This window comes from Pseudophryne corroboree, chromosome 7 (assembly GCF_028390025.1).
Source record: "Pseudophryne corroboree isolate aPseCor3 chromosome 7, aPseCor3.hap2, whole genome shotgun sequence".
NCBI lineage: Eukaryota > Metazoa > Chordata > Amphibia > Anura > Myobatrachidae > Pseudophryne > Pseudophryne corroboree.
The window spans coordinates 347,126,670-347,153,561 of record NC_086450.1 but is presented as its reverse complement, the minus strand read 5'-3'; the positions used below and the strand labels follow the sequence as shown (position 1 = coordinate 347,153,561).

Below are 26,892 nucleotides of genomic sequence, written 5' to 3'. Positions count from 1 at the left end.
CTATGTACATTTGGTAGGATGAATATGGTGCGTCATCTCACTTGTATAAATGCAGCACAGCAGATGAATACAGGGCCGTTTTTTCGTATGGGCTCAATGGGCTCTTGCCCAAGGGCCCCATGAGTATAAGGGCTCTAGGCTAATAGCTGAGGGTCCCCTCTTTCCAGGGGTACCAGATTTTTGAAAATCGGCCCTAGGAAACCAGAGATATCCGACTTCAAAGCAGTGGTCCCCATCCAAGCCTGTTAGTTGCTCTTCCAAGCCAGATATCTTAGGTTCTGTCTGACATAGAGTTTTTCCGAGGGTATTCTCCAAATGCTGGGACTCTCCCCTTTCAGCGGACAATGGCAACTTGGCCCTACTATGCCCAGAACCAGAGATATCCGCCTTCAAGCAGATGGTCCCTGCTCCAGCTCCACACGCCTGGTATGCAGTTTTATATTTTCATTGGAGGACTGCTCTAGTTCCTGAACTCTGATCTACAAGTCCCTAGCACCTCCTGAAAGGTGGGTCTCTATAGTTTTTTATCCTATTAAAATCTAAGAAATCTATTACCAGGAACTTGAGATATCTGCAGTCAAGCAAGCTGCCCTCCCACCAGAAAATGATAAATATTAAGCCGCACAACCATCCACTCCTCCGCTACGTATTAAACACCCCCTACCACCCTGAAAGTCATGTACCAGGGCCACTTCATCCAGCACAATGCCCCATTCTACAGTTTAGTGTTCTCCCTCCCGCCCCATCTGTGCAGTAAAGGAGTAATTAGCAGAAATTACTGCTCCAGGTTCTACATGCTTAGCGGAAGATAGATCACCCCGTACCGCCCGCGGGACATCAAAGTTGCCACTGATAGCACCCCCCACCCCTACTGTTGGAGGATGGATAGGGGCCCCAGTGCGTTGCTGTGCCCAGGGGCCCACACTACTGTTAAGACGGCCCTGGATGAATATAGTTATACAGATGCATATTTATACTAGTCCTAGTGGTATCTCTGTCAGTAATTCTATGGCAGGTCTAGATATTTTCCTTAGCAACTGTAGCTAACTGTAGTTCATATTCTTTTATTGGAGCTGTCTGTTCCTATGCACAATGGTTCTGCACCCGTACATCAGAACACAGCTATGGACAGTGAGGGATCCTGTGGCTTGGACAGATAATGTTGCTCAGCACACCTCTCCTCCTGAGATTATGTGATATTTGGCAACCTTCTATGGGGCCTATTTATCATTGTATATTCGCAGCTATATCCCCCATGCTTACAGCTTGTGTTCCTGAATGAGACAACGCTATGGAAAAATAACACAGACACCCTTGAGTTAGTTCAGATTGGTGTATTGTAAGAGAGCATTAGGCATTATATATATGTCAGATCCTGGATGTTAGCTCCCTGCAGTCCATGGTCGATATCTTTGACTGATGGATCTGATGGATCTATAATGCACCTAGGTGGAATGTGCCATCGAGAGGTCTCAGTCCCCCGGATTAGATGGTACTTGTACAGGGGCGGTGGTGGATTCATATATTGGGCAGCTCCTGAGAGATGAATTTCTGGAGTCTCACTAGATATTGCCTGTGCTTATGTAAATCCGTGTGCCCTCCTCCTTCCACCCAGAGAGGCTTTACAGCAGTTGGGCAGCGCTCATACATTGTCAGCCCATGGCAGAAGTCCACAACCGCATCTTTAGTCCCATGGATGATGAGTACCGGGCAGGTGACCTTGGAGATTTTGTCGATGCTGCAAAGGACATGATACAAAGGGATTATACAACAGAAACAGCATGGAGCTATCACACATGTAAAACGGCCACTAAACATATAGAATGGAAATAATGCATCAGGTAACATGCAGAGCTGCTCATGTAGAAGGTCACATACAGGACTTTGGCAGAGCAATGTTGGACAATGAATCTACTGTTGGTAATGAGCCCAGTGCAATCTATTGACCTAATAAGCCAAAGTCATGCACAAGACTTCAACTTGTTTCTGTTATACAATACAAATAGGATGAAAGAGGAATAGTGCCGTATTTCCCATTTATAAGCAGCTATGATATATTGGGAGTAAAACCGGTGCCAGAGGTAACTTATCTGGGGATCCAGTGTTTAAGTTCTGCAGAAGTAGCCTCAATGTTGTACACACTCCCACTGCAGCTACGCCGGCTCCCGCAAACCGACAACTTGCTGCCTGTATGAGAAGACATTGAGGCGGCTGTAGTGAGGAGAGTGCGCAGACACCGGGGTCAATTGCTCACACAGGCAGAGCATTGCTCGCCAATGCGAGCATGCGAGATGAAGAGGGGCAGCAGTAGATGCAGGGTGTTACAAAACTGACAAGAGACACAGGGCCATAGCCCCCCAGAAAGGTTTCTGGTAGGGAATTATCCTGTTAGTTTTCCAATCAGAAAAGACTCATGTACTCTAATTGGATTAGCATTCGGTATAAGATGGGATGGGTTCAGTATGCTATCCCAGTGGTTGGGATACCGGTGGTCACATGACCGTCACCGGCATTCTGACATTGAAGATCGGTGGAGGGGGTAAGTGTTTTTACTCATCCCTACCCTAACCTCCCGGGTGTGGCAGCTAGGGCTAACTCCCTGGGGGTGGTGGCTAGGGATAACCCTTGGGGGGTTGGCAGCTAGGGCTAAACCCCCCCAGTGCCTAACTCTAATCACCGCGGGCCCTAACACTAAAGCTCTCCACTATACTTACCTTCAGTGGTCGGTATTCCAGTGCCTGTGTACCAAGTGGTGTTGGCATTCCGGCGTCGGTCACATGACCGCCGGCACCCCGTCCATTGGAATGCTGAAGACATCCCACTGGGATACACATACAAACTGATTGGGCCAACAGAGCTGGGGGTGTATTTACTAAAGTTCGATATTTATTAATTTCAAATTGAGAGAAATCAATCTAAATGGATGTTGCATTCCGGGGGATAAAACACACATTTACTAACATTGAAAAAAATATATAAAAAGATTATGTGTTAGTAAATGTGTGTTTTAGAACACAACATCCATCCAGATGGATCTCCAACAGATAAAAATTGATGGAAATGGACATTTAGTAGATATACCCCTGTTGTTTGCCTGCCAACGCGCACCTAGGGGCCAATTCAGTTATCCAGTACGTGGGCTGACCCTGGTACTGCTTGCTCCCAGCACATACTAAACCCCACAAGTAACCTACAGCTTAATATAAAAACACAGCAATGTCTTACTTGGTGAAGGCATCCCAACAGTAGGCCCTCCGGGCGTTAGGATAGCCCATCCGCACACCTGACATGAGCGCCCCGTGCAGTATTACTGCTGCACATTTGTAGCGCGTGGCAAGGTCAACTGCCGGTGCTGTCCCAATGCTCTCTCCATACAGGATGATATTTTCCGCCGGGACTCCATATCTGTAGAGATAAAGCAGAAAAATTATCAAACTCCAATTACATCACTTCTATTGTGGTTCCTTATGGGAAACTTGTATATAAAGGCTGGATATCTGAACTAGGTAAATGACTGGATAACTTATATGAGTGATAGGCAGTGTATGTGTGGAACAGGACTACATAGGTTATGCACATTTACCTAGTTCCAGTCAGCTAGGAACACTAAGGAGCTAGGGGAGGGGAGCGTCCAGTCACATTGGAAGGAAACCCCTCTATGCTGCTAGATAGAATGGGGAGCCCAATAATGCAACATACTCTTACAGCACAGTACATATGGCAGTGCGTCCTATGAGGCAGGAGAGCAGAGGAAAGTGTCACCCCCTGCTTCTGCAGTAGTTACATCCTTTGGCTAAGACCCTATAATGCCAGCAATATATACCCACTGTCTTTATGTAAGCAAGTCCCAATACACCGATTACATTTATACTGTATAACCAGTTCATGCGGGGAGAGGAGTATATAAACTAATAGGAGCACAATACACAGCATATACATTCACCCTACGTAGTAAATAGTAGCCCTTACTGTAGCATATCCCCCACATACATACAGGACACCCATACACCACATGCAGGGTGTCAGGCAGAGGCTGTGTGGGGGCTGGGGAAGACTCATACACCCCAATCATACATACCGGGTCCTCAGGGCGAGCCAAGCTGCCTCGATGTCTGCATATGCGTTCTTCTCGCTTGGCTTTCCGCTGCTCACCCCATAGCCGGAGTAGTCGTAGGAGAATATATTGCACTTGATCTTGGAGCCTAGGGCAAGGTAGCGTCTGCACATCTTGCCTAGGTCAACAGCACAGTCGTGAGAGTAGAGGAGTGTGTAGCGGCTCCCAGGGACGCAGCGGACGTACATACAGGCCAGGCTATTCCCCCGCTTGGTGGTACAGCGGAACATCTCTACAGCGTCCAGCTTCTGCTGGGAGTGTGGCCAGTTAGCCCCTTCTGATAGCTGCAGATTACATACGGGAGGTAGACAGATTGTGGGGTCCACCTGCTCATCCTGCGCCAGGTCCTGTGCTGGGGCTGCCTCAATCTCACGTAGCGTGTACGTAGGCTCCGGGGGGTGAAAGGCCAGTTTGGCAATAATGCAGTTCAGCCTAGGTGGGCAGCAAAAGATCGAAAACAGCCTCCTCCACGAGAGGCCGTACATCCTCAAAGAGGGGTGTTGGGCCCGGTCCTAACACTCTGGACACTGGGCAGTGATCTTATAATAATAGTTCTATATAAAATACTTAATATAGCTATTCTAATCTAATAGTAATAATTATAAATAAAAGCTTAACAGCTCTGATAAAGACGCGACTTCTCACACTGATGTCTGGGAAGCAACTATTCTCTCTGAGTAACATCCAAGTGGATATGAGGTTATGACACGATTGTGACATCACAGACACTACCTGTCACTGACCAGGGCTGCATTGTGACATCACAGACACTACCTGTCCCTGACCAGGGCTGCAGCCTCAGCACCCAGCTGTCATTGTTACTGTATATTACTAGATTAGAGATGTATTGGTCATTACTATAACGTTTGTACATAATGTTTATCTATAGAATAAATGTAGCACACACATACTGTATATGAAATGTCACCTGTGTGATTATGGCCAAATATGTAGTGTGTATGGCTCCCTGCGCCCCTCACTTCTCCACCATTCCCTGATTGCAGGTAATCAGCGGAGGAGCGCACCAGCGCCTACCAGTGGCGTAACTAGAAATTTTTCTCCCCCAAGCCAAAAAATTCTTCGGCGCCCCCCCCCCCCATCCCCCATAACTGGCACTATTAAAGTTATAAATATGCGCGCGCCTTCGTCGCGCGCCGCAAAATAGGGTGTGTGGCTTCGTTGGGATGGGCGTGGCTTCACATAAAGGGGCATGGCATTGCAGGAAAAGACTACGTTATACCCCAGTTTTCCAACCTGCACGCCCAGACGTTAGCCACCACTGGAAAGAAAAATAATCCTGATTCATGCCCCTTACATTATTTGTAATTTTTCCTCCTTATAGTAATGCCCAGTATACATTATGCCACATACTGCAATGGCCCTTAGACATTATGCCACACACAATAATGCACATGACACAATATGCACACACCATAATGCCCCCGACACATTATGCCACACACCGTAATGCCCCGGACACATTATGACAGGAATCGCAATGCCCGTTATACATTATGCTACACACTGCAATGCCCCTGATACATTATACCACATACCACAATGCCCGTGATATAGTATACAACACACCGTAATGCCTGACACATTATGACAGGAATCGCAATGCCCGTTATACATTATGCTACACACTGCAATGCCCCTGATACATTATACCACATACCACAATGCCCGTGATATAGTATACAACACACCGTAATGCCTGACACATACCGCAATGCCCGTTATACCCTATGCTACACACCGCAATGCCCGTTATACATTATGCCACACTGCAATGACCCTGAGACATTATACCACAATGCCCGTGATACAGTATGCCACACACCGTAATGCCTGTGACACATTATGACACACACCGCAATGTCCGTGATACATTATGCCACACACCGTAATGCCCATTACACATTAAGTCCTACAGTAAGGCTTCTAATTACTTTTAAATTACCTGCTCGTTGCCAGGGGTTTTCATGCTCAGGGTGTCATTCTCGTTGCCAGGGGTATCATGCACTGGGTGTCATGCTCGTTGCCAGGTGTTTCATGCACTGGGTGTCATGCTCGTTGCCAGGTGTTTCATGCACTGGGTGTCATGCTCGTTGCCAGGGGTTTCATGCACCGGGTGTCATGCTCGTTGCCAGGGGTTTCATGCACTGGGTGTCATGCTCGTTGCTAGGGGGTAGTGCTTGTTGCTAGGGCTGTGCTCCCAGTGCCACATATGTCCCCAGTGCCAGATATTACCCCACGGTGCCAGGTACTCACATGACACCAGTGCACAATATAGCCCCCCCCCCCCCTATGTGCCAGGTACACATATACCCCCCCAGTGCCACATATGCCCCCAGTGCCAGATATTCCCCCTCAGTGCCACATATGCCCCCAGTGCCAGATATCCCCCCCCCCAGTGCCACATATGCCCCCAGTGCCAGCTATTCCCCCCCAGTGCCAGATATGCTCCCAGTGCCAGATTCCCCCAACCCCCAGTGCCACATATCCCCCCAGTGCCATATATGCCCCCTCCCCCACCGCCGCTGCTCCCCCGCTGGTTTGTGTTGGAGGGACACGGAGGGCACAGCGCGCGCCTCTCCTGTGTCCCTCCTGCATCATCTCCGGCGGCCGCGGGTCTAATAAACGAAGTGCCGTTCGTGAGCTCTGATTGGCTCACGAACCGGCACTTCTTCTTTTAGACCCGCGGCCGCCGGAGATGATGCAGGAGGGACACAGGAGTGGCGCGCGCTGTGCCCTCCGTGTCCCTCCAACACGGCAGGGAGGGTTAGTAGGAGCACTGGCGCCTACTTCCATATATTACGCACCCATCCTTAGTCATGGCACATAATGATTACACGTTCCATATAACGCTATAGCATAACTGAGTCAGTACCAGTTATATTACAGCAATTCACATCGTTCCACTGTAATTTTTAAAACAATCCTAGAGGGCTTATTAACAATAGATTCCATGTATAGCACTCAACCTTTATATACATAATATTATTATAAGGGCCCGGTCTACAGTATCTATCTACAGTATTTATCTATATTCATATCTACAGTATCTATCTTCATATCTACAGTTATCTATCTATCTATCTATCTATCTATCTATCTATCTATCTTCATATCTACAGTTTCTATCTATATTCATATCTACATTATCTATCTTCATATCTACAGTTATCTATCTATCTTCTTATCTACAGTATCTATCTATCTATCTATCTTCATATCTACAGTATCTATCTTCATATCTACAGTATCCTATCTATCTTACTATCTTCATATCTACAGTATCTATCTATCTATCTATCTATCTATCTATCTCTATCTATCTATCTTCATATCTACAGTCTCTATCTATCTATCTATCTATCTATCTATCTATCTATCTATCTTTCTTCATATCTACCATTTCTATCTATATTCATATCTACAGTATCTGTGTATCTATCTATCTATCTATCTATCTATCTATCTATCTATCTATCTATCTATCTATCTATCTATCTATCTATCTTCATATCTACATTATCTATCTATCTATCTATCTATCTATCTATCTATCTATCTATCTATCTATCTATCTATCTATCTTCATATTTACAGTTTCTATCTATATTCATATTTACAGTTTCTATCTATCTATCTATCTATCTATCTATCTATCTATCTATCTATCTATCTATCTATCTTCATATCTACAATTTCTATCTATATTCATATCTACAGTATCTATCTTCATATCTACAGTTATCTATCTATCTATCTATCTATCTATCTATCTATCTATCTATCTATCTATCTATCTAAATTGCTCTACTGTCTTAGCCTCTACCACCTCTGATGGGAGGCTAGTCCACTTGTCCAATACCCTTTCTGTGAAGTAATTTTTTCTCAAATTTCCCCTGAATCCCTCCCCCCATCCAAATGTAATAGCCTCTCCTCTGATAGTCTGACACAGGGAGGGGACTATCACCCCGATCTATAACAGTAGTATACAGTATCTGTATTAATCAGGAGTCTGTCTCCCCAGTTACTTATTGAATTTATTTAATCTCCATATACTCCAGGCAGGTGATAATTTCTGCCCTCAATAGAAGATCATTTATTTCACGGCCGCTTATTACAAACCTCTACTGAGAGATACCGCACTTACTGATACTAATATATCAGCAGTATATCACCCTGGCACCAGCCCCCTCCATCTAACTCTTATTAGGTAGCAGTTACATAAATATGCACATCAGTGTGATATCACGCACTAACGGTGGGGCAGATGTGGGGGTGCGGAGGCCTGCTCCAGGGCTTAGTAACTGCTGTTACTCCAGTCTATGTACATTTGGTAGGATGAATATGGTGCGTCATCTCACTTGTATAAATGCAGCACAGCAGATGAATATAGTTATACAGATGCATATTTATACTAGTCCTAGTGGTATCTCTGTCAGTTATTCTATGGCAGGTCTAGATATTTTCCTTAGCAACTGTAGCTAACTGTAGTTCATATTCTTTTATTGGAGCTGTCTGTTCCTATGCACAATGGTTCTGCACCCGTACATCAGAACACAGCTATGGACAGTGAGGGATCCTGTGGCTTGGACAGATAATGTTGCTCAGCACACCTCTCCTCCTGAGATTATGTGATATTTGGCAACCTTCTATGGGGCCTATTTATCATTGTATATTCGCAGCTATATCCCCCATGCTTACAGCTTGTGTTCCTGAATGAGACAACGCTATGGAAAAATAACACAGACACCCTTGAGTTAGTTCAGATTGGTGTATTGTAAGAGAGCATTAGGCATTATATATATGTCAGATCCTGGATGTTAGCTCCCTGCAGTCCATGGTCGATATCTTTGACTGATGGATCTGATGGATCTATAATGCACCTAGGTGGAATGTGCCATCGAGAGGTCTCAGTCCCCCGGATTAGATGGTACTTGTACAGGGGCGGTGGTGGATTCATATATTGGGCAGCTCCTGAGAGATGAATTTCTGGAGTCTCACTAGATATTGCCTGTGCTTATGTAAATCCGTGTGCCCTCCTCCTTCCACCCAGAGAGGCTTTACAGCAGTTGGGCAGCGCTCATACATTGTCAGCCCATGGCAGAAGTCCACAACCGCATCTTTAGTCCCATGGATGATGAGTACCGGGCAGGTGACCTTGGAGATTTTGTCGATGCTGCAAAGGACATGATACAAAGGGATTATACAACAGAAACAGCATGGAGCTATCACACATGTAAAACGGCCACTAAACATATAGAATGGAAATAATGCATCAGGTAACATGCAGAGCTGCTCATGTAGAAGGTCACATACAGGACTTTGGCAGAGCAATGTTGGACAATGAATCTACTGTTGGTAATGAGCCCAGTGCAATCTATTGACCTAATAAGCCAAAGTCATGCACAAGACTTCAACTTGTTTCTGTTATACAATACAAATAGGATGAAAGAGGAATAGTGCCGTATTTCCCATTTATAAGCAGCTATGATATATTGGGAGTAAAACCGGTGCCAGAGGTAACTTATCTGGGGATCCAGTGTTTAAGTTCTGCAGAAGTAGCCTCAATGTTGTACACACTCCCACTGCAGCTACGCCGGCTCCCGCAAACCGACAACTTGCTGCCTGTATGAGAAGACATTGAGGCGGCTGTAGTGAGGAGAGTGCGCAGACACCGGGGTCAATTGCTCACACAGGCAGAGCATTGCTCGCCAATGCGAGCATGCGAGATGAAGAGGGGCAGCAGTAGATGCAGGGTGTTACAAAACTGACAAGAGACACAGGGCCATAGCCCCCCAGAAAGGTTTCTGGTAGGGAATTATCCTGTTAGTTTTCCAATCAGAAAAGACTCATGTACTCTAATTGGATTAGCATTCGGTATAAGATGGGATGGGTTCAGTATGCTATCCCAGTGGTTGGGATACCGGTGGTCACATGACCGTCACCGGCATTCTGACATTGAAGATCGGTGGAGGGGGTAAGTGTTTTTACTCATCCCTACCCTAACCTCCCGGGGGTGGCAGCTAGGGCTAACTCCCTGGGGGTGGTGGCTAGGGATAACCCTTGGGGGGTTGGCAGCTAGGGCTAAACCCCCCCAGTGCCTAACTCTAATCACCGCGGGCCCTAACACTAAAGCTCTCCACTATACTTACCTTCAGTGGTCGGTATTCCAGTGCCTGTGTACCAAGTGGTGTTGGCATTCCGGCGTCGGTCACATGACCGCCGGCACCCCGTCCATTGGAATGCTGAAGACATCCCACTGGGATACACATACAAACTGATTGGGCCAACAGAGCTGGGGGTGTATTTACTAAAGTTCGATATTTATTAATTTCAAATTGAGAGAAATCAATCTAAATGGATGTTGCATTCCGGGGGATAAAACACACATTTACTAACATTGAAAAAAATATATAAAAAGATTATGTGTTAGTAAATGTGTGTTTTAGAACACAACATCCATCCAGATGGATCTCCAACAGATAAAAATTGATGGAAATGGACATTTAGTAGATATACCCCTGTTGTTTGCCTGACAAAGCGCACCTAGGGGCCAATTCAGTTATCCAGTACGTGGGCTGACCCTGGTACTGCTTGCTCCCAGCACATACTAAACCCCACAAGTAACCTACAGCTTAATATAAAAACACAGCAATGTCTTACTTGGTGAAGGCATCCCAACAGTAGGCCCTCCGGGCGTTAGGATAGCCCATCCGCACACCTGACATGAGCGCCCCGTGCAGTATTACTGCTGCACATTTGTAGCGCGTGGCAAGGTCAACTGCCGGTGCTGTCCCAATGCTCTCTCCATACAGGATGATATTTTCCGCCGGGACTCCATATCTGTAGAGATAAAGCAGAAAAATGATCAAACTCCAATTACATCACTTCTATTGTGGTTCCTTATGGGAAACTTGTATATAAAGGCTGGATATCTGAACTAGGTAAATGACTGGATAACTTATATGAGTGATAGGCAGTGTATGTGTGGAACAGGACTACATAGGTTATGCACATTTACCTAGTTCCAGTCAGCTAGGAACACTAAGGAGCTAGGGGAGGGGAGCGTCCAGTCACATTGGAAGGAAACCCCTCTATGCTGCTAGATAGAATGGGGAGCCCAATAATGCAACATACTCTTACAGCACAGTACATATGGCAGTGCGTCCTATGAGGCAGGAGAGCAGAGGAAAGTGTCACCCCCTGCTTCTGCAGTAGTTACATCCTTTGGCTAAGACCCTATAATGCCTGAAATATATACCCACTGTCTTTATGTAAGCAAGTCCCAATACACCGATTACATTTATACTGTATAACCAGTTCATGCGGGGAGAGGAGTATATAAACTAATAGGAGCACAATACACAGCATATACATTCACCCTACGTAGTAAATAGTAGCCCTTACTGTAGCATATCCCCCACATACATACAGGACACCCATACACCACATGCAGGGTGTCAGGCAGAGGCTGTGTGGGGGCTGGGGAAGACTCATACACCCCAATCATACATACCGGGTCCTCAGGGCGAGCCAAGCTGCCTCGATGTCTGCATATGCGTTCTTCTCGCTTGGCTTTCCGCTGCTCACCCCATAGCCGGAGTAGTCGTAGGAGAATATATTGCACTTGATCTTGGAGCCTAGGGCAAGGTAGCGTCTGCACATCTTGCCTAGGTCAACAGCACAGTCGTGAGAGTAGAGGAGTGTGTAGCGGCTCCCAGGGACGCAGCGGACGTACATACAGGCCAGGCTATTCCCCCGCTTGGTGGTACAGCGGAACATCTCTACAGCGTCCAGCTTCTGCTGGGAGTGTGGCCAGTTAGCCCCTTCTGATAGCTGCAGATTACATACGGGAGGTAGACAGATTGTGGGGTCCACCTGCTCATCCTGCGCCAGGTCCTGTGCTGGGGCTGCCTCAATCTCACGTAGCGTGTACGTAGGCTCCGGGGGGTGAAAGGCCAGTTTGGCAATAATGCAGTTCAGCCTAGGTGGGCAGCAAAAGATCGAAAACAGCCTCCTCCACGAGAGGCCGTACATCCTCAAAGAGGGGTGTTGGGCCCGGTCCTAACACTCTGGACACTGGGCAGTGATCTTATTATAATAGTTCTATATAAAATACTTAATATAGCTATTCTAATCTAATAGTAATAATTATAAATAAAAGCTTAACAGCTCTGATAAAGACGCGACTTCTCACACTGATGTCTGGGAAGCAACTATTCTCTCTGAGTAACATCCAAGTGGATATGAGGTTATGACACGATTGTGACATCACAGACACTACCTGTCACTGACCAGGGCTGCATTGTGACATCACAGACACTACCTGTCCCTGACCAGGGCTGCAGCCTCAGCACCCAGCTGTCATTGTTACTGTATATTACTAGATTAGAGATGTATTGGTCATTACTATAACGTTTGTACATAATGTTTATCTATAGAATAAATGTAGCACACACATACTGTATATGAAATGTCACCTGTGTGATTATGGCCAAATATGTAGTGTGTATGGCTCCCTGCGCCCCTCACTTCTCCACCATTCCCTGATTGCAGGTAATCAGCGGAGGAGCGCACCAGCGCCTACTTCCATATATTACGCATCCATCCTTAGTCATGGCACATAATGATTACACGTTCCATATAACGCTATAGCATAACTGAGTCAGTACCAGTTATATTACAGCAATTCACATCGTTCCACTGTAATTTTTAGAACAATCCTAGAGGGCTTATTAACAATAGATTCCATGTATAGCACTCAACCTTTATATACATAATATTATTATAAGGGCCCGGTCTACAGTATCTATCTACAGTATTTATCTATATTCATATCTACAGTATCTATCTTCATATCTACAGTTATCTATCTATCTATCTATCTATCTTCATATCTACAGTTTCTATCTATATTCATATCTACATTATCTATCTTCATATCTACAGTTATCTATCTATCATCTATCTATCTATCTATCTATCTATCTATCTATCTATCTATCTATCTATCTATCTTCATATCTACAGTATCTATCTATCTATCTATCTATCTATCTATCTATCTATCTATCTATCTATCTATCTATCTATCTATCTATCATCTATCTTCATATCTACAGTATCTATCTTCATATCTACAGTATCCTATCTATCTTACTATCTTCATATCTACAGTATCTATCTATCTATCTATCTATCTATCTATCTATCTATCTATCTATCTATCTATCTTCATATCTACAGTCTCTATCTATCTATCTATCTATCTATCTATCTATCTATCTATCTATCTTTCTTCATATCTACCATTTCTATCTATATTCATATCTACAGTATCTGTGTATCTATCTATCTATCTATCTATCTATCTATCTATCTATCTATCTATCTATCTATCTTCATATCTACATTATCTATCTATCTATCTATCTTCATATTTACAGTTTCTATCTATATTCATATTTACAGTTTCTATCTATCTATCTATCTATCTATCTATCTATCTATCTATCTATCTATCTTCATATCTACAGTTCTACAGTATTCTATCTATCTATCTATCTATCTATCTATCTATCTATCTTCATATCTACAGTATCCTATCTATCTATCTATTTATCTATCTATCTATCTATCTTCATATCTACAGTATCCTATCGATCTATCTATCTATCTATCTATCTATCTATCTATCTATCTATCTATCTATCTTCATATCTACAGTATCTATCTATCTATGTATCTATCTATCTATCTATCTATCTATCTATCTATCTATCTATCTATCTATCTATCTATCTATCTATCTTCATATCTACAGTTTCTATCTATATTCATATCTACAGTATCTATCTTCATATCTACAGTTATCTATCTATCTATCTATCTATCTATCTATCTATCTATCTATCTATCTATCTATCTAAATTGCTCTACTGTCTTAGCCTCTACCACCTCTGATGGGAGGCTAGTCCACTTGTCCAATACCCTTTCTGTGAAGTAATTTTTTCTCAAATTTCCCCTGAATCCCTCCCCCCATCCAAATGTAATAGCCTCTCCTCTGATAGTCTGACACAGGGAGGGGACTATCACCCCGATCTATAACAGTAGTATACAGTATCTGTATTAATCAGGAGTCTGTCTCCCCAGTTACTTATTGAATTTATTTAATCTCCATATACTCCAGGCAGGTGATAATTTCTGCCCTCAATAGAAGATCATTTATTTCACGGCCGCTTATTACAAACCTCTACTGAGAGATACCGCACTTACTGATACTAATATATCAGCAGTATATCACCCTGGCACCAGCCCCCTCCATCTAACTCTTATTAGGTAGCAGTTACATAAATATGCACATCAGTGTGATATCACGCACTAACGGTGGGGCAGATGTGGGGGTGCGGAGGCCTGCTCCAGGGCTTAGTAACTGCTGTTACTCCAGTCTATGTACATTTGGTAGGATGAATATGGTGCGTCATCTCACTTGTATAAATGCAGCACAGCAGATGAATACAGGGCCGTTTTTTCGTATGGGCTCAATGGGCTCTTGCCCAAGGGCCCCATGAGTATAAGGGCTCTAGGCTAATAGCTGAGGGTCCCCTCTTTCCAGGGGTACCAGATTTTTGAAAATCGGCCCTAGGAAACCAGAGATATCCGACTTCAAAGCAGTGGTCCCCATCCAAGCCTGTTAGTTGCTCTTCCAAGCCAGATATCTTAGGTTCTGTCTGACATAGAGTTTTTCCGAGGGTATTCTCCAAATGCTGGGACTCTCCCCTTTCAGCGGACAATGGCAACTTGGCCCTACTATGCCCAGAACCAGAGATATCCGCCTTCAAGCAGATGGTCCCTGCTCCAGTTTCACACGCCTGGTATGCAGTTTTATATTTTCATTGGAGGACTGCTCTAGTTCCTGAACTCTGATCTACAAGTCCCTAGCACCTCCTGAAAGGTGGGTCTCTATAGTTTTTTATCCTATTAAAATCTAAGAAATCTATTACCAGGAACTTGAGATATCTGCAGTCAAGCAAGCTGCCCTCCCACCAGAAAATGATAAATATTAAGCCGCACAACCATCCACTCCTCCGCTACGTATTAAACACCCCCTACCACCCTGAAAGTCATGTACCAGGGCCACTTCATCCAGCACAATGCCCCATTCTACAGTTTAGTGTTCTCCCTCCCGCCCCATCTGTGCAGTAAAGGAGTAATTAGCAGAAATTACTGCTCCAGGTTCTACATGCTTAGCGGAAGATAGATCACCCCGTACCGCCCGCGGGACATCAAAGTTGCCACTGATAGCACCCCCCACCCCTACTGTTGGAGGATGGATAGGGGCCCCAGTGCGTTGCTGTGCCCAGGGGCCCACACTACTGTTAAGACGGCCCTGGATGAATATAGTTATACAGATGCATATTTATACTAGTCCTAGTGGTATCTCTGTCAGTAATTCTATGGCAGGTCTAGATATTTTCCTTAGCAACTGTAGCTAACTGTAGTTCATATTCTTTTATTGGAGCTGTCTGTTCCTATGCACAATGGTTCTGCACCCGTACATCAGAACACAGCTATGGACAGTGAGGGATCCTGTGGCTTGGACAGATAATGTTGCTCAGCACACCTCTCCTCCTGAGATTATGTGATATTTGGCAACCTTCTATGGGGCCTATTTATCATTGTATATTCGCAGCTATATCCCCCATGCTTACAGCTTGTGTTCCTGAATGAGACAACGCTATGGAAAAATAACACAGACACCCTTGAGTTAGTTCAGATTGGTGTATTGTAAGAGAGCATTAGGCATTATATATATGTCAGATCCTGGATGTTAGCTCCCTGCAGTCCATGGTCGATATCTTTGACTGATGGATCTGATGGATCTATAATGCACCTAGGTGGAATGTGCCATCGAGAGGTCTCAGTCCCCCGGATTAGATGGTACTTGTACAGGGGCGGTGGTGGATTCATATATTGGGCAGCTCCTGAGAGATGAATTTCTGGAGTCTCACTAGATATTGCCTGTGCTTATGTAAATCCGTGTGCCCTCCTCCTTCCACCCAGAGAGGCTTTACAGCAGTTGGGCAGCGCTCATACATTGTCAGCCCATGGCAGAAGTCCACAACCGCATCTTTAGTCCCATGGATGATGAGTACCGGGCAGGTGACCTTGGAGATTTTGTCGATGCTGCAAAGGACATGATACAAAGGGATTATACAACAGAAACAGCATGGAGCTATCACACATGTAAAACGGACACTAAACATATAGAATGGAAATAATGCATCAGGTAACATGCAGAGCTGCTCATGTAGAAGGTCACATACAGGACTTTGGCAGAGCAATGTTGGACAATGAATCTACTGTTGGTAATGAGCCCAGTGCAATCTATTGACCTAATAAGCCAAAGTCATGCACAAGACTTCAACTTGTTACTGTTATACAATACAAATAGGATGAAAGAGGAATAGTGCCGTATTTCCCATTTATAAGCAGCTATGATATATTGGGAGTAAAACCGGTGCCAGAGGTAACTTATCTGGGGATCCAGTGTTTAAGTTCTGCAGAAGTAGCCTCAATGTTGTACACACTCCCTCTGCAGCTACGCCGGCTCCCGCAAACCGACAACTTGCTGCCTGTGTGAGAAGACATTGGGGCGGCTGTAGTGAGGAGAGTGCGCAGACACCGGGGTCAATTGCTCACACAGGCAGAGCATTGCTCGCCAATGCGAGCATGCGAGATGAAGAGGGGCAGCAGTAGATGCAGGGTGTTACAAAACTGACAAGAGACACAGGGCCATAGCCCCCCAGAAAGGTTTCTGGTAGGGAATTATCCTGTTAGTTTTCCAATCAGAAAAGACTCATGTACTCTAATTGGATTAGCATTCGGTATAAGATGGGATGGGTTCAGTATGCTATCCCAGTGGTTGGGATACCGGTGGTCACATGATCGTCACCGGCATTCTGACATTGAAGATCGGTGGAGGGGGTAAGTGTTTTTACTCATCCCTACCCTAACCTCCCGGGGGTGGCAGCTAGGGCTAACTCCCTGTGGGTGGTGGCTAGGGATAACCCTTGGGGGGTTGGCAGCTAGGGCTAAACCCCCCCCGTGCCTAACTCTAATCACCGCGGGCCCTAACACTAAAGCTCTCCACTATACTTACCTTCAGTGGTCGGTATTCCAGTGCCTGTGTACCAAGTGGTGTTGGCATTCCGGCGTCGGTCACATGACCGCCGGCACCCCGTCCATTGGAATGCTGAAGACATCCCACTGGGATACACATACAAACTGATTGGGCCAAAAGAGCTGGGGGTGTATTTACTAAAGTTCGATATTTATTAATTTCAAATTGAGAGAAATCAATCTAAATGGATGTTGCATTCCGGGGGATAAAACACACATTTACTAACATTGAAAAAATAATATAAAAAGATTATGTGTTAGTAAATGTGTGTTTTAGAACACAACATCCATCCAGATGGATCTCCAACAGATGAAAATTGATGGAAATGGACATTTAGTAGATATACCCCTGTTGTTTGCCTGCCAAAGCGCACCTAGGGGCCAATTCAGTTATCCAGTACGTGGGCTGACCCTGGTACTGCTTGCTCCCAGCACATACTAAACCCCACAAGTAACCTACAGCTTAGTATAAAAACACAGCAATGTCTTACTTGGTGAAGGCATCCCAACAGTAGGCCCTCCGGGCGTTAGGATAGCCCATCCGCACACCTGACATGAGCGCCCCGTGCAGTATTACTGCTGCACATTTGTAGCGCGTGGCAAGGTCAACTGCCGGTGCTGTCCCAATGCTCTCTCCATACAGGATGATATTTTCCGCCGGGACTCCATATCTGTAGAGATAAAGCAGAAAAATGATCAAACTCCAATTACATCACTTCTATTGTGGTTCCTTATGGGAAACTTGTATATAAAGGCTGGATATCTGAACTAGGTAAATGACTGGATAACTTATATGAGTGATAGGCAGTGTATGTGTGGAACAGGACTACATAGGTTATGCACATTTACCTAGTTCCAGTCAGCTAGGAACACTAAGGAGCTAGGGGAGGGGAGCGTCCAGTCACATTGGAAGGAAACCCCTCTATGCTGCTAGATAGAATGGGGAGCCCAATAATGCAACATACTCTTATAGCACAGTACATATGGCAGTGCGTCCTATGAGGCAGGAGAGCAGAGGAAAGTGTCACCCCCTGCTTCTGCAGTAGTTACATCCTTTGGCTAAGACCCTATAATGCCAGCGATATATACCCACTGTCTTTATGTAAGCAAGTCCCAATACACCAATTACATTTATACTGTATAACCAGTTCATGCGGGGAGAGGAGTATATAAACTAATAGGAGCACAATACACAGCATATACATTCACCCTACGTAGTAAATAGTAGCCCTTACTGTAGCATATCCCCCACATACATACAGGACACCCATACACCACATGCAGGGTGTCAGGCAGAGGCTGTGTGGGGGCTGGGGAAGACTCATACACCCCAATCATACATACCGGGTCCTCAGGGCGAGCCAAGCTGCCTCGATGTCTGCATATGCGTTCTTCTCGCTTGGCTTTCCGCTGCTCACCCCATAGCCGGAGTAGTCGTAGGAGAATATATTGCACTTGATCTTGGAGCCTAGGGCAAGGTAGCGTCTGCACATCTTGCCTAGGTCAACAGCACAGTCGTGAGAGTAGAGGAGTGTGTAGCGGCTCCCAGGGACGCAGCGGACGTACATACAGGCCAGGCTATTCCCCCGCTTGGTGGTACAGCGGAACATCTCTACAGCGTCCAGCTTCTGCTGGGAGTGTGGCCAGTTAGCCCCTTCTGATAGCTGCAGATTACATACGGGAGGTAGACAGATTGTGGGGTCCACCTGCTCATCCTGCGCCAGGTCCTGTGCTGGGGCTGCCTCAATCTCAAGTAGCGTGTACGTAGGCTCCGGGGGGTGAAAGGCCAGTTTGGCAATAATGCAGTTCAGCCTAGGTGGGCAGCAAAAGATCGAAAACAGCCTCCTCCACGAGAGGCCGTACATCCTCAAAGAGGGGTGTTGGGCCCGGTCCTAACACTCTGGACACTGGGCAGTGATCTTATAATAATAGTTCTATATAAAATACTTAATATAGCTATTCTAATCTAATAGTAATAATTATAAATAAAAGCTTAACAGCTCTGATAAAGACGCGACTTCTCACACTGATGTCTGGGAAGCAACTATTCTCTCTGAGTAACATCCAAGTGGATATGAGGTTATGACACGATTGTGACATCACAGACACTACCTGTCACTGACCAGGGCTGCATTGTGACATCACAGACACTACCTGTCCCTGACCAGGGCTGCAGCCTCAGCACCCAGCTGTCATTGTTACTGTATATTACTAGATTAGAGATGTATTGGTCATTACTATAACGTTTGTACATAATGTTTATCTATAGAATAAATGTAGCACACACATACTGTATATGAAATGTCACCTGTGTGATTATGGCCAAATATGTAGTGTGTATGGCTCCCTGCGCCCCTCACTTCTCCACCATTCCCTGATTGCAGGTAATCAGCGGAGGAGCGCACCAGCGCCTACTTCCATATATTACGCACCCATCCTTAGTCATGGCACATAATGATTACACGTTCCATATAACGCTATAGCATAACTGAGTCAGTACCAGTTATATTACAGCAATTCACATCGTTCCACTGTAATTTTTAGAACAATCCTAGAGGGCTTATTAACAATAGATTCCATGTATAGCACTCAACCTTTATATACATAATATTATTATAAGGGCCCGGTCTACAGTATCTATCTACAGTATTTATCTATATTCATATCTACAGTATCTATCTTCATATCTACAGTTATCTATCTATCTATCTATCTATCTATCTATCTATCTTCATATCTACAGTTTCTATCTATATTCATATCTACATTATCTATCTTCATATCTACAGTTATCTATCTATCTATCTATCTATCTATCTATCTATCTATCTATCTTCATATCTACAGTATCTATCTATCTATCTATCTATCTATCTATCTATCTATCTATCTATCATCTATCTTCATATCTACAGTATCTATCTTCATATCTACAGTATCCTATCTATCTTACTATCTTCATATCTACAGTATCTATTTATCTATCTATCTATCTATCTATCTATCTATCTATCTTCATATCTACAGTCTCTATCTATCTATCTATCTATCTATCTATCTATCTATCTATCTATCTATCTATCTTTCTTCATATCTACCATTTCTATCTATATTCATATCTACAGTATCTGTGTATCTATCTATCTATCTATCTATCTATCTATCTATCTATCTATCTATCTATCTATCTTCATATCTACATTATCTATCTATCTATCTATCTATCTATCTATCTTCATATTTACAGTTTCTATCTATATTCATATTTACAGTTTCTATCTATCTATCTATCTATCTATCTATCTATCTATCTATCTATCTATCTATCTATCTATCTATCTTCATATCTACAGTTCTACAGTATTCTATCTATCTATCTATCTATCTATCTATCTATCTATCTATCTATCTTCATATCTACAGTATCCTATCTATCTATCTATCTATCTATCTATCTATCTATCTATCTATCTATCTATCTATCTATCTATCTATCTATCTATCTATCTATCTTCATATCTACAGTTTCTATCTATATTCATATCTACAGTATCTATCTTCATATCTACAGTTATCTATCTATCTATCTATCTATCTATCTATCTATCTATCTATCTATCTATCTATCTATCTATCTAAATTGCTCTACTGTCTTAGCCTCTACCACCTCTGATGGGAGGCTAGTCCACTTGTCCAATACCCTTTCTGTGAAGTAATTTTTTCTCAAATTTCCCCTGAATCCCTCCCCCCGTCCAAATGTAATAGCCTCTCCTCTGATAGTCTGACACAGGGAGGGGACTATCACCCCGATCTATAACAGTAGTATACAGTATCTGTATTAATCAGGAGTCTGTCTCCCCAGTTACTTATTGAATTTATTTAATCTCCATATACTCCAGGCAGGTGATAATTTCTGCCCTCAATAGAAGATCATTTATTTCACGGCCGCTTATTACAAACCTCTACTGAGAGATACCGCACTTACTGATACTAATATATCAGCAGTATATCACCCTGGCACCAGCCCCCTCCATCTAACTCTTATTAGGTAGCAGTTACATAAATATGCACATCAGTGTGATATCACGCACTAACGGTGGGGCAGATGTGGGGGTGCGGAGGCCTGCTCCAGGGCTTAGTAACTGCTGTTACTCCAGTCTATGTACATTTGGTAGGATGAATATGGTGCGTCATCTCACTTGTATAAATGCAGCACAGCAGATGAATACAGGGCCGTTTTTTCGTATGGGCTCAATGGGCTCTTGCCCAAGGGCCCCATGAGTATAAGGGCTCTAGGCTAATAGCTGAGGGTCCCCTCTTTCCAGGGGTACCAGATTTTTGAAAATCGGCCCTAGGAAACCAGAGATATCCGACTTCAAAGCAGTGGTCCCCATCCAAGCCTGTTAGTTGCTCTTCCAAGCCAGATATCTTAGGTTCTGTCTGACATAGAGTTTTTCCGAGGGTATTCTCCAAATGCTGGGACTCTCCCCTTTCAGCGGACAATGGCAACTTGGCCCTACTATGCCCAGAACCAGAGATATCCGCCTTCAAGCAGATGGTCCCTGCTCCAGTTTCACACGCCTGGTATGCAGTTTTATATTTTCATTGGAGGACTGCTCTAGTTCCTGAACTCTGATCTACAAGTCCCTAGCACCTCCTGAAAGGTGGGTCTCTATAGTTTTTTATCCTATTAAAAGCTAAGAAATCTATTACCAGGAACTTGAGATATCTGCAGTCAAGCAAGCTGCCCTCCCACCAGAAAATGATAAATATTAAGCCGCACAACCATCCACTCCTCCGCTACGTATTAAACACCCCCTACCACCCTGAAAGTCATGTACCAGGGCCACTTCATCCAGCACAATGCCCCATTCTACAGTTTAGTGTTCTCCCTCCCGCCCCATCTGTGCAGTAAAGGAGTAATTAGCAGAAATTACTGCTCCAGGTTCTACATGCTTAGCGGAAGATAGATCACCCCGTACCGCCCGCGGGACATCAAAGTTGCCACTGATAGCACCCCCCACCCCTACTGTTGGAGGATGGATAGGGGCCCCAGTGCGTTGCTGTGCCCAGGGGCCCACACTACTGTTAAGACGGCCCTGGATGAATATAGTTATACAGATGCATATTTATACTAGTCCTAGTGGTATCTCTGTCAGTAATTCTATGGCAGGTCTAGATATTTTCCTTAGCAACTGTAGCTAACTGTAGTTCATATTCTTTTATTGGAGCTGTCTGTTCCTATGCACAATGGTTCTGCACCCGTACATCAGAACACAGCTATGGACAGTGAGGGATCCTGTGGCTTGGACAGATAATGTTGCTCAGCACACCTCTCCTCCTGAGATTATGTGATATTTGGCAACCTTCTATGGGGCCTATTTATCATTGTATATTCGCAGCTATATCCCCCATGCTTACAGCTTGTGTTCCTGAATGAGACAACGCTATGGAAAAATAACACAGACACCCTTGAGTTAGTTCAGATTGGTGTATTGTAAGAGAGCATTAGGCATTATATATATGTCAGATCCTGGATGTTAGCTCCCTGCAGTCCATGGTCGATATCTTTGACTGATGGATCTGATGGATCTATAATGCACCTAGGTGGAATGTGCCATCGAGAGGTCTCAGTCCCCCGGATTAGATGGTACTTGTACAGGGGCGGTGGTGGATTCATATATTGGGCAGCTCCTGAGAGATGAATTTCTGGAGTCTCACTAGATATTGCCTGTGCTTATGTAAATCCGTGTGCCCTCCTCCTTCCACCCAGAGAGGCTTTACAGCAGTTGGGCAGCGCTCATACATTGTCAGCCCATGGCAGAAGTCCACAACCGCATCTTTAGTCCCATGGATGATGAGTACCGGGCAGGTGACCTTGGAGATTTTGTCGATGCTGCAAAGGACATGATACAAAGGGATTATACAACAGAAACAGCATGGAGCTATCACACATGTAAAACGGACACTAAACATATAGAATGGAAATAATGCATCAGGTAACATGCAGAGCTGCTCATGTAGAAGGTCACATACAGGACTTTGGCAGAGCAATGTTGGACAATGAATCTACTGTTGGTAATGAGCCCAGTGCAATCTATTGACCTAATAAGCCAAAGTCATGCACAAGACTTCAACTTGTTTCTGTTATACAATACAAATAGGATGAAAGAGGAATAGTGCCGTATTTCCCATTTATAAGCAGCTATGATATATTGGGAGTAAAACCGGTGCCAGAGGTAACTTATCTGGGGATCCAGTGTTTAAGTTCTGCAGAAGTAGCCTCAATGTTGTACACACTCCCTCTGCAGCTACGCCGGCTCCCGCAAACCGACAACTTGCTGCCTGTATGAGAAGACATTGGGGCGGCTGTAGTGAGGAGAGTGCGCAGACACCGGGGTCAATTGCTCACACAGGCAGAGCATTGCTCGCCAATGCGAGCATGCGAGATGAAGAGGGGCAGCAGTAGATGCAGGGTGTTACAAAACTGACAAGAGACACAGGGCCATAGCCCCCCAGAAAGGTTTCTGGTAGGGAATTATCCTGTTAGTTTTCCAATCAGAAAAGACTCATGTACTCTAATTGGATTAGCATTCGGTATAAGATGGGATGGGTTCAGTATGCTATCCCAGTGGTTGGGATACCGGTGGTCACATGATCGTCACCGGCATTCTGACATTGAAGATCGGTGGAGGGGGTAAGTGTTTTTACTCATCCCTACCCTAACCTCCCGGGGGTGGCAGCTAGGGCTAACTCCCTGGGGGTGGTGGCTAGGGATAACCCTTGGGGGGTTGGCAGCTAGGGCTAAACCCCCCCCCCGTGCCTAACTCTAATCACCGCGGGCCCTAACACTAAAGCTCTCCACTATACTTACCTTCAGTGGTCGGTATTCCAGTGCCTGTGTACCAAGTGGTGTTGGCATTCCGGCGTCGGTCACATGACCGCCGGCACCCCGTCCATTGGAATGCTGAAGACATCCCACTGGGATACACATACAAACTGATTGGGCCAACAGAGCTGGGGGTGTATTTACTAAAGTTCGATATTTATTAATTTCAAATTGAGAGAAATCAATCTAAATGGATGTTGCATTCCGGGGGATAAAACACACATTTACTAACATTGAAAAAATAATATAAAAAGATTATGTGTTAGTAAATGTGTGTTTTAGAACACAACATCCATCCAGATGGATCTCCAACAGATGAAAATTGATGGAAATGGACATTTAGTAGATATACCCCTGTTGTTTGCCTGCCAAAGCGCACCTAGGGGCCAATTCAGTTATCCAGTACGTGGGCTGACCCTGGTACTGCTTGCTCCCAGCACATACTAAACCCCACAAGTAACCTACAGCTTAGTATAAAAACACAGCAATGTCTTACTTGGTGAAGGCATCCCAACAGTAGGCCCTCCGGGCGTTAGGATAGCCCATCCGCACACCTGACATGAGCGCCCCGTGCAGTATTACTGCTGCACATTTGTAGCGCGTAGCAAGGTCAACTGCCGGTGCTGTCCCAATGCTCTCTCCATACAGGATGATATTTTCCGCCGGGACTCCATATCTGTAGAGATAAAGCAGAAAAATGATCAAACTCCAATTACATCACTTCTATTGTGGTTCCTTATGGGAAACTTGTATATAAAGGCTGGATATCTGAACTAGGTAAATGACTGGATAACTTATATGAGTGATAGGCAGTGTATGTGTGGAACAGGACTACATAGGTTATGCACATTTACCTAGTTCCAGTCAGCTAGGAACACTAAGGAGCTAGGGGAGGGGAGCGTCCAGTCACATTGGAAGGAAACCCCTCTATGCTGCTAGATAGAATGGGGAGCCCAATAATGCAACATACTCTTACAGCACAGTACATATGGCAGTGCGTCCTATGAGGCAGGAGAGCAGAGGAAAGTGTCACCCCCTGCTTCTGCAGTAGTTACATCCTTTGGCTAAGACCCTATAATGCCAGAAATATATACCCACTGTCTTTATGTAAGCAAGTCCCAATACACCGATTACATTTATACTGTATAACCAGTTCATGCGGGGAGAGGAGTATATAAACTAATAGGAGCACAATACACAGCATATACATTCACCCTACGTAGTAAATAGTAGCCCTTACTGTAGCATATCCCCCACATACATACAGGACACCCATACACCACATGCAGGGTGTCAGGCAGAGGCTGTGTGGGGGCTGGGGAAGACTCATACACCCCAATCATACATACCGGGTCCTCAGGGCGAGCCAAGCTGCCTCGATGTCTGCATATGCGTTCTTCTCGCTTGGCTTTCCGCTGCTCACCCCATAGCCGGAGTAGTCGTAGGAGAATATATTGCACTTGATCTTGGAGCCTAGGGCAAGGTAGCGTCTGCACATCTTGCCTAGGTCAACAGCACAGTCGTGAGAGTAGAGGAGTGTGTAGCGGCTCCCAGGGACGCAGCGGACGTACATACAGGCCAGGCTATTCCCCCGCTTGGTGGTACAGCGGAACATCTCTACAGCGTCCAGCTTCTGCTGGGAGTGTGGCCAGTTAGCCCCTTCTGATAGCTGCAGATTACATACGGGAGGTAGACAGATTGTGGGGTCCACCTGCTCATCCTGCGCCAGGTCCTGTGCTGGGGCTGCCTCAATCTCACGTAGCGTGTACGTAGGCTCCGGGGGGTGAAAGGCCAGTTTGGCAATAATGCAGTTCAGCCTCGGTGGGCAGCAAAAGATCGAAAACAGCCTCCTCCACGAGAGGCCGTACATCCTCAAAGAGGGGTGTTGGGCCCGGTCCTAACACTCTGGACACTGGGCAGTGATCTTATAATAATAGTTCTATATAAAATACTTAATATAGCTATTCTAATCTAATAGTAATAATTATAAATAAAAGCTTAACAGCTCTGATAAAGACGCGACTTCTCACACTGATGTCTGGGAAGCAACTATTCTCTCTGAGTAACATCCAAGTGGATATGAGGTTATGACACGATTGTGACATCACAGACACTACCTGTCACTGACCAGGGCTGCATTGTGACATCACAGACACTACCTGTCCCTGACCAGGGCTGAAGCCTCAGCACCCAGCTGTCATTGTTACTGTATATTACTAGATTAGAGATGTATTGGTCATTACTATAACGTTTGTACATAATGTTTATCTATAGAATAAATGTAGCACACACATACTGTATATGAAATGTCACCTGTGTGATTATGGCCAAATATGTAGTGTGTATGGCTCCCTGCGCCCCTCACTTCTCCACCATTCCCTGATTGCAGGTAATCAGCGGAGGAGCGCACCAGCGCCTACCAGTGGCGTAACTAGAAATTTTTCTCCCCCAAGCCAAAAAATTCTTCGGCGCCCCCCCCCCCCCCCCCATCCCCCATAACTGGCACTATTAAAGTTATAAATATGCGCGCGCCTTCGTCGCGCGCCGCAAAATAGGGTGTGTGGCTTCGTTGGGATGGGCGTGGCTTCACATAAAGGGGCATGGCATTGCAGGAAAAGACTACGTTATACCCTAGTTTTCCAACCTGCACGCCCAGACGTTAGCCACCACTGGAAAGAAAAATAATCCT

At 44.8% G+C, this 26,892-nt stretch overlaps 5 protein-coding genes across 6 annotated transcripts in view; 1 reads left to right on the top strand and 4 right to left on the bottom strand.

The window, feature by feature from the left end:
* The window catches only part of VWA3A (von Willebrand factor A domain containing 3A), a 772,281-nt gene that overhangs the window by 584,227 nt on the left and 161,162 nt on the right, over window positions 1-26,892 (top strand). Inside the window, exon 34 of one of the 2 annotated variants that reach the window (XM_063934414.1) lies at window positions 339-488. The exons of the other annotated variant lie outside the window; for it this stretch is intronic. Within the exon in view, the coding sequence (XP_063790484.1) occupies window positions 339-478 (140 nt within the window). The 3' untranslated portion in view covers window positions 479-488. Of the gene's footprint in view, window positions 1-338; window positions 489-26,892 lie in introns of those variants that run through there. 2 annotated transcript variants of the gene reach the window in all.
* Window positions 1,519-4,599, bottom strand: LOC134943211 (alpha/beta hydrolase domain-containing protein 17C-like). The gene is made up of 3 exons (XM_063932158.1): window positions 4,079-4,599; window positions 3,226-3,405; window positions 1,519-1,738 (listed from the first exon to the last, which is right to left on the bottom strand). Exons 1-3 carry the CDS (start codon window positions 4,597-4,599, stop codon window positions 1,519-1,521), a joined length of 921 nt encoding a protein of 306 aa, XP_063788228.1.
* On the bottom strand, window positions 9,089-12,169 carry LOC134943206 (alpha/beta hydrolase domain-containing protein 17C-like). Its single transcript, XM_063932156.1, has 3 exons — window positions 11,649-12,169; window positions 10,796-10,975; window positions 9,089-9,308 (listed from the first exon to the last, which is right to left on the bottom strand). Exons 1-3 carry the CDS (start codon window positions 12,167-12,169, stop codon window positions 9,089-9,091), a joined length of 921 nt encoding a protein of 306 aa, XP_063788226.1.
* On the bottom strand, window positions 16,099-19,179 carry LOC134943675 (alpha/beta hydrolase domain-containing protein 17C-like). The gene is made up of 3 exons (XM_063932387.1): window positions 18,659-19,179; window positions 17,806-17,985; window positions 16,099-16,318 (listed from the first exon to the last, which is right to left on the bottom strand). The coding sequence occupies exons 1-3, from the start codon at window positions 19,177-19,179 to the stop codon at window positions 16,099-16,101; spliced, it is 921 nt and encodes a 306-aa protein (XP_063788457.1).
* On the bottom strand, window positions 22,991-26,073 carry LOC134943204 (alpha/beta hydrolase domain-containing protein 17C-like). The gene is made up of 3 exons (XM_063932153.1): window positions 25,553-26,073; window positions 24,700-24,879; window positions 22,991-23,210 (listed from the first exon to the last, which is right to left on the bottom strand). Exons 1-3 carry the CDS (start codon window positions 26,071-26,073, stop codon window positions 22,991-22,993), a joined length of 921 nt encoding a protein of 306 aa, XP_063788223.1.

Coding starts and splice junctions, on each gene's coding strand:
- LOC134943211 (XM_063932158.1), bottom strand. CDS start 4,599: ATGTACGGCCTCTCGTGGAGGAGGCTGTTTTCGATCTTTTGCTGCCCA. Junction 3,406..4,078: donor TGGCTCGCCCTGAGGACCCG/GTATGTATGATT, acceptor TTATCTCTACAG/ATATGGAGTCCCGGCGGAAA. Junction 1,739..3,225: donor TGTTGGGATGCCTTCACCAA/GTAAGACATTGC, acceptor TGTCCTTTGCAG/CATCGACAAAATCTCCAAGG.
- LOC134943206 (XM_063932156.1), bottom strand. CDS start 12,169: ATGTACGGCCTCTCGTGGAGGAGGCTGTTTTCGATCTTTTGCTGCCCA. Junction 10,976..11,648: donor TGGCTCGCCCTGAGGACCCG/GTATGTATGATT, acceptor TTATCTCTACAG/ATATGGAGTCCCGGCGGAAA. Junction 9,309..10,795: donor TGTTGGGATGCCTTCACCAA/GTAAGACATTGC, acceptor TGTCCTTTGCAG/CATCGACAAAATCTCCAAGG.
- LOC134943675 (XM_063932387.1), bottom strand. CDS start 19,179: ATGTACGGCCTCTCGTGGAGGAGGCTGTTTTCGATCTTTTGCTGCCCA. Junction 17,986..18,658: donor TGGCTCGCCCTGAGGACCCG/GTATGTATGATT, acceptor TTATCTCTACAG/ATATGGAGTCCCGGCGGAAA. Junction 16,319..17,805: donor TGTTGGGATGCCTTCACCAA/GTAAGACATTGC, acceptor TGTCCTTTGCAG/CATCGACAAAATCTCCAAGG.
- LOC134943204 (XM_063932153.1), bottom strand. CDS start 26,073: ATGTACGGCCTCTCGTGGAGGAGGCTGTTTTCGATCTTTTGCTGCCCA. Junction 24,880..25,552: donor TGGCTCGCCCTGAGGACCCG/GTATGTATGATT, acceptor TTATCTCTACAG/ATATGGAGTCCCGGCGGAAA. Junction 23,211..24,699: donor TGTTGGGATGCCTTCACCAA/GTAAGACATTGC, acceptor TGTCCTTTGCAG/CATCGACAAAATCTCCAAGG.